At 38.4% G+C, this 19,384-nt stretch overlaps 1 protein-coding gene across 1 annotated transcript in view; it reads left to right on the top strand.

Annotated features, from left to right (window-relative positions):
- The window catches only part of cttnbp2nlb (CTTNBP2 N-terminal like b), a 25,823-nt gene continuing 6,439 nt past the window's right edge, over positions 1–19,384 (top strand). Inside the window, exons 1-4 of the mRNA XM_058784827.1 lie at positions 1–128; positions 9,974–10,081; positions 17,460–17,690; positions 18,924–19,031. Of these exons, the coding sequence (XP_058640810.1) occupies positions 123–128; positions 9,974–10,081; positions 17,460–17,690; positions 18,924–19,031 (453 nt within the window). The 5' untranslated portion in view covers positions 1–122. The remainder of the gene's footprint in view (positions 129–9,973; positions 10,082–17,459; positions 17,691–18,923; positions 19,032–19,384) is intronic.

The raw sequence follows: 19,384 nt of genomic DNA on the forward strand, positions 1-19,384 counted from the left end.
GTGGCAGCGGTCCATATTTTCGGCCGGGACAGTAGCACGGTCAGCAGCAGCGAAAGTGAGAAATAACTCAGTAAACTGGGATAAATCTGACCGCGAGGACTGATGAGCGAACAAAAACACATATGAAGGTAATAAAATTAATGCTTCGTGGAATTATGACTTCTTTTTGGAAATGATAGAGGGCGTGAATGTGATCTGGAGAGCGTGCTGGAGTGGAAGAGTGAATCTCAGATCCCAGGATAGATTTCCAGTACATTATCTCGCTATTGTTATGACATGTGCACATCGTTTTAAATATGATAAACATTGATTTCTTAGCCACACAGTATTCTTTCATACTCATGCACAATTAATACAGCCTTACTAGACTTGTTTTTATGGATTTAGATACAACTAGGTAATTAGTTGTATGATCTTTATAGTGTGTCCACTAAATGCTATATAACACAATGTTACAAACAGTCTTTTGTTTCTGTTTCTGTTTGTTCCGGGCTGATGTCAGACACCTGATCGTAGGTTCTTCACATATTTGAGAAGTGCACTGATTGCCTGTTTAGCAGTATGCGAAATGTTCCATATGTTCAGGGTGATTTTTTTTTAAAACACTGAAAGGAAAGCTTTGTGTCCAACAGGAAACCTGATATCTGCAGAAGTGCTTTTTGCTGAACAGTGCTTGAGTTTATGGCTCTTATTGCTAATCAAGCAGCTTATAAAAGATTAACCATGCACTGATTCTTAAAACATGGGACAAATCTTCACCTGCCATTAGTTCCTAAAACAGCAACATTTTCACTTGGAAAATGAACAAGAGATGGTATATTTGTATTAAGAAAATTACAAGTGATTATTTCATTTGTTTTTCTATTTGTTTTATCAAAAATATGACATTACTGTACCTGTGTCTTCAGACCATGTGTGAATTAAAATATATATTAACTTTATGCTTATATCTGTGTGTGTACGTTTAGTCAACACCAGATATTTATGAAAAAATGAATATATGAACTTGCACATATAGTACATAATATCTGTACAAAGTACCAATCCTCATCCTCTTCCCATTTTATGGTAAACATATTTGACACATTGTTTTGTGATAGTGTTTATTCTTGATCCTTAACTTTATACTGTTTTTGTTTTGTAGCATTTTTTGTGCCAGTGCTTAAGAATCTGCATACACTTTTATGTTCATAAAAGATTCTTGTAGTAGCTATCAAATACATTTGCCAGAGATTTGGACACGTTTGTTAAAATGTTAATCTGAATTTAATCACTCAGTTGATGTGTTTATTTGAATCAAGCAAGCAGTGATTTTTAAAGAGCAGACGTGTGAGTGTTTGTCAATGGCTGAAGAGCAAAAATGTAGTCTAGCCTGTATGCAGTGAAATGCTCTGTTTTGACTGACATGTCAGAATCAGTCACTTGAGAACTGGGTTGAAGACATTCTCTCAGTTCAAGACGTAATCACACCAAAGAAGAGCTTGCTTCGCTTTGCAGATTTTCCTCTAGGTCTAATGTATCCAGTTAATGGCCAGTTTTCCTTCAGTTTGAGAATGTGGCCCATATAACGTCGGCAACGATTGAGGATTTTGGTCTTCAGTAGCTGTAAGTAAAGCAGTGCTTTGAACAACAAACATTGCGGGCAAATGAGAAAGTGCTGGAATAATCTTTTTAGCAAAAATGTCAGCAGAAGTCTGAAGTCATGGTTTGTCACCTTGGTAACCACTGGGTGGTTTGTTCTATACAAATTTACTTCAGAACCGCAAATCTGCAGCAATGAGGAAGCTATGCTCAGTAAAAAACACAGCACTTCAGTCCATCTTGACTCTTTACCCTGGGGAAAGGGTTGAGTTTAGAGTTTAGGATACAGTATGTTGACCTCATTTGAGCTGAGTTAATGGGTTTAGTTTACTATAACGTGCCAAATCACTGCATTCTGCTTTTATGCAAGTGTTATACAATAGCTCCCATTGTGAAATCATTCTGCATGGTTATATTGTGTTGTCTATGATCTGAATACTGCTTCAGAATCTTGAATTTGCAAGTCGTTAATAAGATGTGTCAGTGAAAGAGAGAAGCAGATGCTGGATCATCTGTTAATATAGTCGAGGTGAATTAGTATGCATTACAGTCTCGTCTGGAGTCTCTTTCTGTTAATATTTGATTAATATGTGTGTGTGGGGTGTGAATTCCTGGAATTCCTTTCAGTCTGTGTAATCCATATAGTGTTTCTCTTTTTCCCGCTCTCACACTCTCTGTGGCTGTGTGGAGATTGTGTTTTGTTGCCAGATGATGGTTTTATTGGGCTTGTACAGGTTTAATGTGGGGTTACAGCATCAGAGCGGTGCCGTGAACCACACACCCATCTGACAGTCCTGCTCTCTCATTACTGCTAATGATTCATTAAGCAAGCTGACATTATGCTGTGGTCTGATGTTTCTTTTAAGGATTGCCCTCAGCAGCTGTGGGTTAAGTCTGAGGTTTAGTGAGTTTTCAGTGAGATGAGGGAGGAGAAAAGGTCTGTTCTTACATAAGCAGATGCTTTAAAGGAAGTTCAAGCAAATAATAGGCTAGTTGTCATTATTTACTCATAATCATGTCATTCCGAAACTGGACTACTAGACTAGACTTTTTTGTCTTCTGTGGAACACAAAATAGGAATTTTAAAGATGTGATATAGTCTTCTTTTCTCCATGCATTTATAAGAGTGCATTTATAAGTTTTCAAGCATTCATAAAGTAAAATCACAGGTAATGAAAATGGTCCATCTTTCCAGTCTGATCTTTCCAGTGAATCAGTAGTTTACATAACTGGTCCAAATGATTAGTTTACAAATTAGTCTGATCTTGTTCTTGAAAATAAAGCATAAAGTAAGTATAAAGTCATGGCACTCTGTACCTCACATATAGCTTTAATATGACATACGCGTTGATGATCACTTTGATGACACTTTTGCTGTAGTTAATGTGTCCTTTATGAAACTTTTAAGGTGCTATCACATTAAAGGCTTTTGTCCATTGTCAATAGTGTAGAAATGCATGAAGAACAGCTCACACAGAAGTCACTTTCAAACAAATACGTTTTCTGTTGGTCAGCGTAATGAATTCATGCAACCAAGTTGAACCCATTCCGAAATCAATGCAGGGGAGTTTTACTTGAAATTTCTATTGATGTGAATGGATTTCAAACTTGAAATTTTGCTGAGGAATGATAAATGTGACCACGTTTATTGCATGGAAAAGAACAACTAGAAAATATATGTATCTGAATGTTGTAGTGATACAAGAGACTTATTGGCTTCAAAAATCTAGGTGTGCATTTGGTTTTGGGAGCAGCAATGGCAACAGAACCAGTAACTCTTTCTCTATAATCTCTCTCTCTTTCACACTGTCTCACTCGCTCATAGCCTTATTACTCTCTTTATTATATAAAGTAGTGGAACATTATACTGTTAAATAGCCTTGTTTCTCACTGCAGCTGTTACTGATTTCACATCATCAGGATCGGTGTAATTAATGTGTAACTGAATCAACGTCAGTCTGTGGCTCATCGTTGTTGTGTGCCAATTTTTTTCAGATTTCGTTAACTCAGCGGCCAAAATGATTTGTTCACACATCAGACTGATCTAGTTCTCATAAATATAGTAATGGCTTAAATTTCCATCTGCATTCATTCTCTCAGGTCTTGGCTGCTGTAATGAAGATTCAATGACATGAGTCCTCTCTCCTTTGATTGCTATGTGTAGTTTAAAGTTATTTTTCCTTTTTCTGGAATGCAGTTCTTGGTCAAATGTGGTATTTGTGTAATTGTTATTTACAGCCTGGTGTAGGAGGTTTCTTAGACAGATTCTTTAGGCAGAAAACCAGATTTTTCCCTTCTGACCTACACATTACAGCCACAGTCAGGGGCGTCATGCTCTTTTTAAATTTTGAGTGGGCACCAGTGGGAGTCCTGGCTAGTTGAGATAAGACATAACCAATGAAAAAACAACAAGCCAAGTCAAGTCACTTTAATTCATGTAGCGCTTGAAACAATAGATGTCAAAACAGCTTTTCAGTGTTAAACTGGAAAATAGTGTGTCTATAATGCAAGAGGACAATAACAAACAGTCAGTTTTTCAGTTAAAGTCAATTCATTGTTCATTCAGTGATCATTGTCCAGCTCAGTTTAAATAGTGGCTCTGCAATCAAGCTGACAATTTTGCCAGAAATTAAGTGTCCCCAACTAAGCAAACCAAAAGCAACAGTGGCAAGGAACCAAAACTCCATCGGTGACAGAAATGGAGAAAGAAACCTTGGGAGAAACAGGCTCAGTTGGGGGGCCAGTTCTCTTCTGGCCAGACGAAACCAGCATGGTGTGTTTAATTCCAGGCTACAGTTGTTTTGTTGTACATGAACAAAAAATATGTTAGTCTTGTGGTGCAGGTTTTGTTTAGCATGCAAGAGGACACTGGATCCATTCCTGACCTGATATACAATTTTTTTTTTTTTTAAACCAAGCAAAAATCCAACTGACAGCCAGTGATCAGCAGTTTTGGCATTTTGATAAAACATAAAATGATGGTAGACAATATTTCCTAATCCAAACAGTGAAAACCATAATTTATTTTAAATTCTTTCAAGATTGTTGTTGTTGGAAGCTTGTTAGCTTCAGTGTAGGGTTGGGCGATGTCTACAAAATTGGCATCGGACTATGCCTGCAGTGAAACATCGCGATGGACGATGACATTGGGGGGCGGGGGCGGGAGCGGGGGTGTGCCCGAAGTGTAAATCTGCATTCAGAACGGCAAGGAAAACAAATAGCGATTGTCAACAGTTGCCTGTTACATTACAGTACATAAAATTTCACTTACCACATAAACAGACAGAGTAAGGAGGAGAGATGACTGAAGCTAGTGGCACACTGGACGAGAAGAGCAGCTCCGGTCGCCCCATGTCTTTAATTCAAACACATTTTCTATTAGCGCACGCACACCGGCGGCGCCATTCGGCGTCTGTCCGCGCTGGCTAGCAACGATTCAAAACAATGTAAAGACGTGGCACAACGCGGCGCTGAGCTTCTTGTCCAGTGTGCGACCAGCTTGAGACGATGGCGAATGATTTGCAGATCACGAGCACAACTGACAAACATCTAATCTTGTCGTGCAAAAAGTGCCAGGCATAATAGCGTCTCCCTGATGCCCACAATTTAGGCTATATACAGTATAATTACCCAATGATATACAGTGGGGCAAAAAAGTATTTAGTCAGCCACCAATTGTGCAAGTTCTCCCACTTAAAAAGATGAGAGAGGCCTGTAATTGTCATCATAGGTATACCTCAACTATGAGAGACAAAATGAGAAATAAAAATCCAGAAAATCACATTGTAGGATTTTTAAAGAATTAATTGGTAAATTCCTCCGTAAAATAAGTATTTGGTCACCTACAAACAAGCAAGATTTCTAGCTCTCACAGACCTGTAACTTCTTCTTTAAGAGGCTCCTCTGTCCTCCACTCGTTACCTGTATTAATGGCATCGGTTTGAACTCGTTATCAGTATAAAAGACACCTGTCCACAACCTCAAACAGTCCAACTCCAAACTCCACCATGGCCAAGACCAAAGAGCTGTCAAAGGACACCAGAAACAAAATTGTAGACCTGCACCAGGCTGGGAAGACTGAATCTGCAATAGGTAAGCAGCTTGGTGTGAAGAAATCAACTGTGGGAGCAATTATTAGAAAATGGAAGACATACAAGACCACTGATAATCTCCCTCGATCTGGGGCTCCATGCAAGATCTCACCCCGTGGGGTCAAAATGATCACAAGAACTGTGAGCAAAAATCCCAGAACCACACGGGGGGACCTAGTGAATGACCTGCAGAGAGCTGGGACCAAAATAACAAAGGCTACCATCAGTAACACACTGCGCCACCAGGGACTCAAATCCTGCAGTGCCAGACATGTCCCCCTGCTTAAGCCAGTACATGCCCGGGCCCGTCTGAAGTTTGCTAGAGAGCATTGGGAGAATGTCATATGGTCAGATGAAACCAAAATAGAACTTTTTGGTAAAAACTCAACTTGTCGTGTTTGGAGGAGAAAGAATGCTGAGTTGCATCCAAAGAACACCATACCTACTGTGAAGCATGGGGGTGGAATGCTTTGGGGCTGTTTTTCGGCAAAGGGACCAGGACGACTGATCCGTGTAAACGAAAGAATGAATGGGGCCATGTATCGTGAGATTTTGAGTGAAAACCTCCTTCCATCAGCAAGGGCGTTGAAGATGAAACGTGGCTGGGTCTTTCAGCATGACAATGATCCCAAACACACCGCCCGGGCAACGAAGGAGTGGCTTCGTAAGAAGCATTTCAAGGTCCTGGAGTGGCCTAGCCAGTCTCCAGATCTCAACCCCATCGAAAATCTTGAAAGTCTGTGTTGCCCAGCGACAGCCCCAAAAAATTACTGCTCTAGAGGAGATCTGCATGGAGGAATGGGCCAAAATACCAGCAACAGTGTGTGAAAACCTTGTGAAGACTTACAGAAAACGTTTGACCTCTGTCATTGCCAACAAAGGGTATATAACAAAGTACTGAGATGAAATTTTGTTATTGACCAAATACTTATTTTCCACCATAATTTGCAAATAAATTCTTTAAAAATCCTACAATGTGATTTTCTGGATTTTTTTTCCTCATTTTGTCTCTCATAGTTGAGGTATACCTATGATGAAAATTACAGGCCTCTCTCATCTTTTTAAGTGGGAGAACTTGCACAATTGGTGGCTGACTAAATACTTTTTTGCCCCACTGTAACTGCGAGAGAAAGTAGGCTATTGAAATATATATTTTCCTCCCATCTCGTAGTTATTCCCTTTTGGCAGTAACCCCTCACTGCAGAACAAAGATCCAGGGGGCGGGGTTGGATCCACATCTAGGGGGTGGAGATGGTAGGTTTAGGTAAATGTAAGGTGGGAGGAGTTGGATCTAGATCCAACCACACCCCCTGGATCTTGTGTTCTGCAGTGAGGACCATCTCCCTTTTGGGGTCCCCGTAGTACACGTCATTTTCTTTCCGAACACGGTACTGGGATGCGGCGGATTGCAGGGGGGGTGGAATCACGATGCCGGCTCAACATCGTGATGTCTATCGGCCCAACCCTACTTCAGTGTTTCAGTTCTCTCGTCATACCTGTGTTTGTCCAACTCTCGCACAATAACAATATAAGTGTATGTGGCTTTTATAGGCCCTCTTGAGAGGAAATGAAGGCAGGAAGGATGCACTTGTGATCTGCACGGATAGTGTTTTTACCGGATGCTGCAGGATGAAGATTCTTACGGGAATAATAATGCAGTCTGTTTCCTATATAGATTGAGTGGATGCAAATAATGGGTTAACCGACCCTACACACACAAACTGAAAAGATTATGTTTCAGGTGGTTTGTGTCTCTGTCTGTGTAAATGTTTATGTATTCCTTTGCATGCGATGTGGTCACTTGTGGTCACACCATTAATACCAGAGCAATTCATAAAAGCATCAGTCAATGATGTCATAAACATACAACTCTTAAGCAAACAACAGTTTCTGTATCCATAGGCAATTATTTGCGTTAAACTATCAAATCATTGTGTAAGCAGACACATACACACAAACACTGGATCACAGACTCCAGTGGTAATACTGCGTGAGTTATAAAAGTGAATTCCAGTTCTAACACACACACAGACACACACACACATTCTGGCTCTACAATCAGCCCCCATCCGCAGTGTGTTAGTAATGTCGGGATGACATCATTGTCCTGAGATTATATTAAGTCTGGACAAGCTGTGTAACTTTCTATTCAAAAGAAGGAAATAAATAGCATACTTGTCATGCTAGTAACACACTGATGTGTAACCAATTTGAATCATATCAGGAAGTGATCTCATTAAATTGTCTTAGGGAAAAAACCCCTAAGAAAGCCAACTTTATCTAGGTTTTTGATTCTAGGATTGATTGAAAAAGTTCTTGTGAAAGGTTTTAAAGCTATGTGATAAAAATTAGATGTATGATTTTTATGCACATCAGTAAGCAATCCCTCCTAACATATATTCTACATTATTTTATATACACTACCATTTAAAAGTTTGGGGTCAATAAGATTTGTTTACGAAATTCAGAAAAAAAATCTGCAATTGATCAAAAGTGAAATGAAGACAATTGTAAAATTATGAAAAAAAATTATATTTAAAATAAATGCTGTTTTTTGGAATTTCTATTTATCAAAGAAAGATCATGGTTTCCACAAAAAATAATAAGCAGCACAACTGTTTTCAACGTTGATAAGAAGAAATCTTTCTTGAGCATCAAATCAGCATGTCGAATAATTTCTGAAGGATCATGTGACACTGAAGACTGGATTAATGATGCTGAAAATTCAGCTTTGCCATTAGAGGAATAAATTGCATTCTAAAATATTAATAATTAAAATAAAAAAACAGTTACTTTAAATTAAGAAAATATATTTTTTATTTTTAAAAAATATTAACATTTCACTGTTTTTGCTGTATTTTTGATCAAATAAATTCACATTAAACTTTAACATTAAAAAAAAAAATTAATACAGACCCCAAACTTTTGAATGGTACTATGTAAGGAATAACTGGTAATGATTCTGAATAATAGTGCTAATAAAGCCACAACATGAAATGTAGTGGATGTTACTGTCACAGTGCACACAGCAGGGAGGAACGAGGAGACGAGGATAACTCAAAATACAGTCTTTATAAATCCAAAACAGACAAGGCAAGGCTGGGCTGGGACACACAGGAACACCAGGGAGTAACGAGTAGACCAGATGCAAACTAACTAAACAGGCAGGAACTAAATACACATGACAATCACAGATAATTACTAAAACACAGCTGGACACAGCTGGACCATCATAACTAATAATCACACTGAACAAGGACAGGAACATGACCAAATAAGGACACAAGAGGCGGGAACACAAGACACACGACAGAGGACTGACAGTTACACCTGAGATGTGCATTAATTTTCTGTTTGTGATCAGTTATACCTAAAATGCTCTGGTGTATAGAACTGCTTCCTTATGCAACCAGTTAAGTATATTGTCCGGAAACAAACAACGTGGCAAAATTATATGCAGCTGCAATGTGGTCATCAAACCTGAAACTAACTGTGCAATTATGAAAATTATTCTACACCCTTAGAACGTGAGACATTCAATCGGACAATGTTGTTGTGTGAAGTCACTGTATGATAATGATGATGATGTTCAGCTGTGGGCTAAGGGAGTAATTATACAGAATGATCATAATTCGCACAAATATTTTATAAATCAGTGGTCACACAGATTGTGTTTGGGTGTTTGGCAGGTTTTCCTCTGTCCTGCTCACACACAGTCCAACATAAATGGAAATATGAACCCAGGCACAGCAAGCCAAACCTTAATGGTTAAGGAAAAACCGTCCATTACACTGCAGCTGAATCCAGATCTGTCTGTGTCACTTGCAGTAAACAGAGAAATTATTCACAAGAGCATTCAAACATACTGAATGCATGTGTGTGTGTGTGTGTGACTAGACTGAGGGAATCCGTTACAGTACAGCAGTTGAACTCGTTCACTGGAGACCTCTGTGCTGATATGCTAATAGCTTCCTGTGTTTATGTGGTCTGACGGAGAGCCAGACCACAATGCAGAGACGCCGAACACTGTTGTGCATGTGTTTTAATGTTCATGAATGCCAGACTCACACAAATGTCATTTCAGATCAAGAGTGATTCACTGATGAAATATGTGGAACTTTATTGCGTTTCTAGGCCAGAGAAATTGATCTGTGTATGTGTGGTATGATCCTGTTACATTGGTCTCGGTACAGTTATACAGTGCATGACCTGCTAAAACATTGATTTATATTGCCAGACCTGTGAATCAGCGGTTTTGCTTCAGGGCCCAGATTCTGAATTCATTTATTTGTTTGTTACAGGGCAGCAGGATGAATGTGGAGACTCTCAGTAAAGCTGAACTTCTGATGCTGCTCAGCATTTTGGAAGGAGAACTGGAAGCACAAGATGTAGTCATACACACACTCAGGGTAAGAGCACACACACACATGCATGCATTTATAGCTGAACTGTGTCAAGAATAAATAAAGTAAAGTTTGGCAAGAAAAAATATGAAAAATTAATGTTTAAAATGCTTTTAAATGCTTTAAGTCAGAAAGACCAATGAAAACTTTATGCATGCAATTCTTGCAATATTACACAACTTCAAATCACATTAGATTTTAGCAGACTCCTAAGAAACCAACAGAGAACAAGTAAAAAAGATTTTAGTAAAAACTTTATACTTTAAAACTTTATACATGCAATACATGCAATGTTACAACATACAACACACACACACAAATGTTTGTTTTTGTGAAAAGTGGGGACATCCCATAGGCGTAATGGTTTTTATACTGTACAAACTGTATGTGCTATTGCACACCAACCCTACACCTAAACCTACCCCTTACAGGAAACTTTGTGCTATTTCAGATTTTCAATACACTCCATTCAATATGTTTTGAGGTGACATTGTGGGGACATGGGGTAATGTCCTGAAAAGTCACCTTCTCCTTGTAATACCTATGACATAACCTTGTCATTATACAAATTTATGTCCTCATTTGTCACAAAAAACGCACACACACACACCCATACACACACATGTTAGAAAGACCAGTGAAAACTTTATACATGCAATATTACACAACTTCAAACCACATTAGACCTTAGACCCCCACAGTAGACCCCTAAGAAACCACAATAGGCAATGTCAGACACTCATCAGACCCTATGAAACCACATTAAAATCCTGTTAGATGTTTAAGAAACCACTAAAAGTTCTCCATTTATTGCTTACCATTATTGGTAACATTATTAACATTATTAAGCTTGGTGATGCTAGCACAATGTAAGGCATGTTGTCTTATAAACCTGGCATTACATATTACTATTATTGTTAGCTCTTTGACAAATTACTTTTGTTCCTCTTTTGGATAAAAGTGTCTGTTAAATGCAAAAACATGCTGCTTATTGTTGTTTTAACTAGCATGTTGATAGCATTGTATTAGGTATTGTTAACACATTTCAGCACATCGTTAGCATGTTTTAACATGTTTCTAGCTTGGTTTAGCATGTTTTAGCATGTTGCCAAAGCTTGTGGCCAAACAGGTTTCCTTAGCACTTACCCTGCCTACAAACCAAAAACTCTGCACCAAACTCAAGTTAATGTTGCTGTATTGGGCTATTTGAAAGCAAGTTGTTATAGAACAAGTGTTTTGGGAAAACAACCTACAGACTAGTTGTAGACTTACTTGTAGTTGTGTCTGCATATTAAGCTGGGATAGGAGAAAGCATTGCATTGAAAAAATGACATATTTCAGCTTTAAATTTAAGCTTTTATTTCAGTGAATTTTGAGCAGTTGTGAGATTTCAGATGTTGTATTTTTACTGTACAACCTCAGATCTGTATGTGTGTAGATTTGTGTTATGTAACAGGCAGTGTGTGATCAGTGTTTGGTGTGGACTATAGTGGTCAGGAACCACAGGAAGTGTGCCGGGGGGTACTCAGGAAAGAGGCAGACAGGAGAACAATGGCAGGCAGTGCTATTCCTGTAAAACACACACATACACACGACTCCCATTTTTTTGTAGGGACATTCCATAGATGAAATGGTTTTTATACATCTATACTGTATTTTATATCCCATTACCCTAAACCTACCCCTCGCACAAAACTTACTGCTATTTTGGATTTTCAAAACACTCATGGGGACCAGAGCAGACCATGTAAACTATATCAATTAAAGGGATAGATTTCCTAAACATGGCATTGAGAGGTGTATGAATAATAATTAGATCATGCAGAAGTTCCCAAATAATTGAATATTCATGAACTATGCCATAATTTGATTCATTTATTTGATGTCTGATTAGTGCACACTTTTCAACGTCTTCCTTTCAGCCAATAAGTGCATGATGCACTTATGAACACTGATGAACCATAAATAATATTTATGAGCACAGTCTTCATCCTCTTAGGACTTATAAATTACTACATGACAACATGTACTTTCTTCATACAAAGATTTTAGGTAGTTATTTCTTATATGTTCATTTTCAACTATTAAATGTTTTTAATGGATAATGAAAGTAATCAAAAATCTTATCATTATATTTTATTTATAATATATTAACTAAAATAATGACTGTAAAAATGTTATCTTGAAAAAAGTTATTACTCCTTAACACTTGAACAAGTGTTAGCAAAGAGCCCTGCCCTACAGCTTTCTTTATCATTACTCGCTTAATTCTCCATCTTCCATTTCATTTTATGCTTTGATAAGCACACAAATTAAATCAGCTGTGCTCAATTGAGTCTTTACTCCTCAAAACTAGAACAAATGTAGTTCATTTTTGCATGTACTCATACTGACACATAACAGAAGCCCACAGTGTTCCCTCTGGATATATATATAGTGTGTGTGTGCTTTATTAGGCCTGTAATTATTCTGTCTGATGCTGTGGTTAAAGAGTTAACACAGCGTTAATAACAGAGAACAGCAGCTTCACATGAGCTCAGGGGTGTGTGTGGGAAAGATGGAAACATGAGACGAGGGGCTCAGCCACTAAAGCTGCTCTGGTGTCTGATCAACTGCTGACTCTTTGCGCTGGACTATGAGATTAGTTTGTGGGACATTGAAAACAACACAGAGAAGCTACGTTCATCTGAAAGCGAAAGTTACATTTGGTTATATATTAGTGTGTTCACAATACATAGTTTCTTTTACAGACACATCTCTACTTTTTACAGCGACTTGTTCAGTCAACATCTTACACACGTGAATAGGCTTTGTTCACACTGTGCTCAAATCTTACGGTCATTTTGCAAATTATCCGCTTACAGTTCTGTCTGAAACTGTTTAGTCAGACAATAGCCAAGTTAGTGTATTATGCAAATTTATTCCTGTAATGGCAAAGCTGGATTTTCAGGAGCCATAACTGCAGTCTTCAGTGTCCTACAGAAATCCTTTTAATATGCTATATATTTCTAATATGATATACAATTGTTCGGCTTAGTATTTCTTTGCATTTTTTATTTATTTATTTGTTTTTGCAGGGTTTTTGGATAAATGGAAGATTCCAAAGAACAGCATTTATTAAAATAGACATCTTTTGTAACAATGTTAAAGGTTTGTCTGCTACTTTTGATCAATTGTAAGCATGCTTGATGAATAAAAGTATTGATTTCTCTCTATCGCTCTTTTTTAAACAATAGTGTGAATTCACTACTTGGATGGATGTTGTCAGCAGTGTCTGGTGCATCTGCCTTATTTACTGTCCAAAACCACTGACTAATTGACACATTTACTATTCAATACATAGTGAAAATATCCTGATTATTACCAGATTTCAAACAACACATGGACATGGTTTTTTTGCTGTTGTTTGCGGCCTACAGATTTCAGGCGAATTTATGAATTTCCAGTCTGAACAAAGCCTTAGTGTGTAAGTGTGCCTCTTTTACTGCTCAGCCCTTGGCAAGATACTAAATGTGTGTGTGTGTGTGTGTGTGTGTGTGTCAGTGTCTTTAAAGGCTTCATTTGACTTTCTTCCTGGGCAGTAAGGGCTTTAGTCACAGAGGGAACCTTGAGAGGCCCTTTGGGCTTGAGTCTTTGATCATGAATGTTGCGCTGTGTGCGTGTGTATGTGTATGTATGTGTGTGTCACTTCAGTGCCCTCAGAATCTCCTGTGTGTCCCAGCAGTGGTGAAGCAGTGCATGCTGGGAGAACAGTGTCAGTCACTTTAGATGTTTTGGAAGCCTCCAGATCAACTGCAGCGCTTTTAGCTCCTCCTTTTGAGTTATTTTCCCATGGCTCATTCTGATGTAATGGAGGAGCCAGTATCCCGAGGGCTGGTGGTTAAAATGGGAAACCAGCCGTTAATATGACTCACTCACTTGCTGTTTCATCATCTAAGCCTTATAAAGGAAGATCAGGTCTGTTCACAGGTCTCTGAAAGGGGAATTTCATGAATAGGGAATTCCATGTTAAAGTCACAGTCCAAACAGACTAAACAAGCCAGTTTGTTTGTTTTGTCCTAATAGGGAGGATGTCTAGCCCATGTTTTACCTTATAAATGTGACTCATTTCCACACACACACACACACACACTCACTCACAGAGAAAACCAATGGGGTTCCTCGCTCTTCTGAACTGCCTAGAGTGTGTGTTTGTGGGTTGATTAGAGGGATGTAGGATTCCTTCTGTGTGAACTTCCTTCCAGGAAGTCTCCTGATTCCTTTCTGTCTCCAACGGTAAGCGCCTCAGATTAGCAAGAGCTTAATTAAAAACAGCAACAGCACAAAGAGCTTCCTGCTCTGTCCGGCATATATATTACTAATCTCACAGCAACACACACAGAGTAAAATAATATATTTAGTCAATAAATTACCATAAAAACTCAAATAACTGAATCATGCTGCACTGAGATCCCACTGTGCGGGAATACCCATAAGCCCCTGCTTGTAAATAATTTAATTAATTATCCATGGATGAGCAGTGGGACTTAAAGGGATTATATAAATAGTTATTATTTAGAGCTAAAATAGTAAGTTAAATCATTAAAGCTGAATGTCTTATGTTTAGAAACCTGCTATTCTCATTTGTTTTTGTTTTTCTACCAGTAAACTCTTTTACAAACTGAAGTCGCATGTCAGCTTTTGAGGAAGTACTGGCTACTGAGTTGCGATTCTGTTGCAGTTTATCTACAAATGTAGGCCTACAACAAAAAAATTACTGTGCTGACTCAAGTAATCTTTGTGATTGCTACATTACAGGATGTTCTGAACTGTAATTAACTGCAGAGCTATTATGGTATAGGCTGTTACTGTAAATATGGCAACTGTCCCAGTAATTTACTGTAAATGCACAGTGAAATATTTTATAGTGCAGAGAAAGCAGAACAATTAGTATGTTCAAACTAAACATTTTGAGACTGACAGGGCTAAATATAGTAGCTGGATTTCTGGTGGGTAAGGTGTAGTGTAGTGTGTGTAGTGCTGTGTGTCCCGGTAGACTGTTATTGTTTGTGTGGATGTGTGTCTGGTCTGGATGTGAAGAGAGACAGTCAACAAAGCTTTGTTTACAACTGGAAAATATTTACATTTACATTTATTAATTTAGCAGACGTATTCATTTGATATACAGATTTGGTGATCTAGAAACACTCTAGGTTAGATTAGATCCTATCTAGATTATTATTACCAGTGGAGAAAGCAGTTGTTGTTGTAGATTATTGCTGCTGCTGCTAAGCAAGTACAGGAACTATATGGTGCTGTGAGTATTTAAGACATACTGCTGCTGCACAAATAGCATATAATAACCCATAGCAGATCTATACAGGTGGAGCTGGGGAAGGTGGAGGGTTTCAGAGGATCTCTGAACGTGTGCTGTGAACTGTTCTAGTGAATGCTAACCAGCTTTTTAAATGTAAATCAGTAAGCTCATTGGCTGCGTATGTAACATGAACCAATCAGCTTGTGCCAAGTAATTTAATGCTGTGAGTATCATCAATTTGCGTTAACGACCCATCAGCCTGTTCCACCTAGAGTTTCATGTCATAAATGTTGTATTGCCACTTTTGATAAATTTAATGTATACTTGCTGAAAAATTTACTAATTTCTTTCATAAAAATAAAATCTTTATGACCCTGAACTTTTGGAATGTAGTATATATCAAAATATTGTTTGCTAGGACAGTGCTTTGCATTTGCTAAAGTTTTCCAGGTGGTTCTTTACTCTTTTGCCAAAGTGAATTATTCTTCATATCATATCATTTATGTCTGTAGCAAAAATTGCGTAGGGTGAGTTACAGCCAAAAATCTAATGATTAGTGTATTAGATCAAATATATAACCCGTAGTATGGGCACTTGGGCAGTAATAGTGATGTTTGTCTTGCCGCTGTCTCATCTGTTTCCCTCAGTTGTGTCTCTCTCTGATCTCTGGATAAGGTCACTCAGAGGCCGGCAGGGCCACAGATTAAAGCCTCTGAACTGTAATTTTCTATAATGATGTTGAGTAGTATGCAACTCTGCTTAATGCTGAAGTTAAACAAATAAACTATCCAGCCTGGTGGTCTGAGACACATTTAACTCACTCACACTGCTTTATCATAGACATAAGTACAATATGAATTTCTGCTTGATACAAGGAGACTGTGGAACAGAAAATGTATGTTAGTGTTAACAGCCTGGATTTAAATGGTTGTTGTGGTTACATCTGCCACATTGTGCTGATCAATATGCCGATGTTCACACCCAGTACACACCACACCCTCTGTGATTCTCTGTGTTATTAAAAGACTTTGAGTCTTAGACTGAATGGTAACAGATAATAATCAGCAAACAGCAGAAGTTGAGATCTCTTGAAGTCTGGTTGGTTAAATATTACTTTCTTTCCCACATGCATTGTGATCAAGCAGATAAAAGTCTACGTTTTTGTTTGCGTTGGTGTGTTTAAGGAGGACACAAAGGCGTGCTCATGAAAATTCCAAATGTGCATGCGTCATGTACACGTTAGCCTGATGAGTTCATGATTCTTCGCCTGTAATTCACAGTATCATATTGGATATTAGACATTTTTTTAACAAAAGGTCTTACGGGTTTGGAACCGAATTAATTAATGACCCAATTTACACTTTTTTGGTGAACTATCCCTTTAAGTTTTCTTATTATCGACTGCAAGCTCGCTGCCAAATCTACCTCCATTCATTCAACATCCGATAGATAGAACCAAGTCCCTGTCCTACAATACCTTTTTGATAACCCCTTTTACTCAAATGTATGTCACAATAGAAGAAGATCTGCCGCATGTAGAACAGCATGAAAAGTGCAGAGGAATACAGCAGGATGCAGCATGTGTGTCACCCAGAACATAAACCACATGTCTATTCCAGTCCTGAATTTAGTGTGTGTGAGTGTGTGTGTGCCTCCCATCTGCTGATCTGTTTAGTAAGACCACCCCATCCCTCCTAAATTAGTCACACTGCCCCCCGTTTCAGCCCTCACACAAGCGCACACATGCACAATGAGTAGTGAACAACACCCCCTACAGCTGGGCCTTTTGTGGTGTGAGCCCCCCTCTCCATCCCTTCAGCCCAGGGGAGGTTTAACACCTGCCCGCAGAGGAGGGGTCAGGGCTGCGATTATGTTTTGTGAAAATAGATCTGATAGTGACCAGCTGTAATTGCATCACAATGTGTTTAGAAATCCTGCTTTCTCTTTATGTCTCTCATAAAAACACATGGCCCATATGCAAACATAATGTAAGGTATTAATCAGTCGTTCTGTGAACTTGCTGTGTAATCACAACAGAAACCAGTTACTTATTCCTATCTTTTCCTGTCTACCTTTAACATTTTTTAGGCACAACAGAGAGATGCTTTTGTACAAGAGCGATATGGACATTACAACCTCCGTGACCCCTTCATAGCACTGCTGAGAGACAGCGAGCTATCGCAGGCTCAGGATGATGGAGGGCAGAGTCCCGTGTGTCTGAACCCGCTGGGCGTGTTGAAGCTAGTGATGGCCCACTGCACCAACATGAAGGAGAAAATGATGAAACAGCTCGCTACCGCAGAGAGGAGACACAGACGGGTGAGAGACAAAGGCTGAGATCTGAGCTACCTACCTAGGCTGTATTTTTAGACTCCTATGTGAAGGCTGTACTTTTCAAAATAAAGGTTCTTTATTGGCACCTGTGGTTCTATGAACAACCTTTAAAATCCATGAAATCTTTCCATTCCACAAAAGGTTCTTTATAGTGAAAAAAGGATGTGTAGATTTTCTAAACACCAAGAAAATGGTTCTTTTAAGAACTGTTCACTAAAATGGTTCTTCTATGGCTTCGCTATGAAACCTCTATGTTAGTACTTTAATTTGTGACCCTGGACCACAAAACCAGTCATAAAGGTCAGTTGTTTGAAATCTGAATAAATAAGTTCTCCATTGATGTTTTGTTTGATGGTTTTTTAGGATAGGACAATATTTGGCCGATATATAAGTATTTGAAAATCTAGAATCTGAGGGTGCAATAAAATCAAAGTATTGAGAAAATCGCCTTTAAAGTTGTACAAATTAAGTTCTGAGCAATGCATATAAATAATCAAAAATTAAGTTTTATATGTTTATGGTAGGCAATTTACAAAATATCTTCATGGAACATGATCTTGACTTAATATCCTAATGATTTTTGGCATAAAAGAAACAGAGATCATTTTGACCCATACAATGTATTTATGGTTATTGCTGCTAATATACCCATGCTTCTTATGACTGGTTTTGTGGTCCAGGGTCACATTTTTAGGAATGTGGTTATGCTAAACATCTGTAGGCGTTAAAACTAGTGAGGAGTGCTATTAATGTCACTTTAATCAGTCACTTTAGATGCTGGGTTTGAAGGTAGTTGTCTATATAGACAGTAGACTAGCTCACAAGGTTTTGGAACAGAGCTTGAGTGCATGTATTGAAAATACGTATGTTTGCTTATGGAACTGGTTCATTCAGTTCTTTGAAAGAAAAAAAAAGGTTTATTTATTTCATAAACATATGAAAATGAATCCAAAATTAAACACAACTATTCTCTCTGTTATGTACATTGGGCGAGTCTTATTTTGAAAGGGTGCAGATCTCTGAATAACAATGTTTGATCTTCTGACCAAACACTCTTTATTTTTTGCTATGATAATTATACACATAAACATAAGAAAATAATGTGACTCAAACATCATTACCTTGTTTGATATAATATATGCCCACTGTTTATTAGGTGGTGCAGTCATAATTAGTCATCTTTCTTGACCTGATGTTTGAATGTGTGTATGCCTGTAGGTAATAGCTGATTTAGAAGAAGAGAAACGACGGCGTGCTCAAGACAATGCTGTGGGTGATGACATCACTGCCATGCTGGAGACGGAACGAGACAGACTACTTCAACAGGTAACCTGGCAACACCACCAAAACATATATACACATGCACAAACTGTGGCATTATAAATACAACATAAACGGCAAAATAAAAGCAATCACAGCACCTTGTCCCAGCAGATTTTGTGTGGCTTTGTTGTGTAACTGTTGCTGCAGATGTGTTTTCTACAGAGGAAAGGCTCCATTGTTTTTATGGACTGTGGTGCATAAGAGTCCGTCCGCCTTTGTATGTGCGCGAAGACATTCCATTGTGTTTTTGTGATTTTATGGGATTAGGATAAGGTGATGCTAAGGTCAAAGTACAGACTGCAGTATTATGTAAAAGGCCCTTCCTGCCCTGCACTGAGTTTCTCTTACACACAGAC

The sequence above is a fragment of the Onychostoma macrolepis genome, chromosome 08 (assembly GCF_012432095.1).
Source record: "Onychostoma macrolepis isolate SWU-2019 chromosome 08, ASM1243209v1, whole genome shotgun sequence".
In the NCBI taxonomy this organism is placed as follows: Eukaryota; Metazoa; Chordata; class Actinopteri; order Cypriniformes; family Cyprinidae; genus Onychostoma; species Onychostoma macrolepis.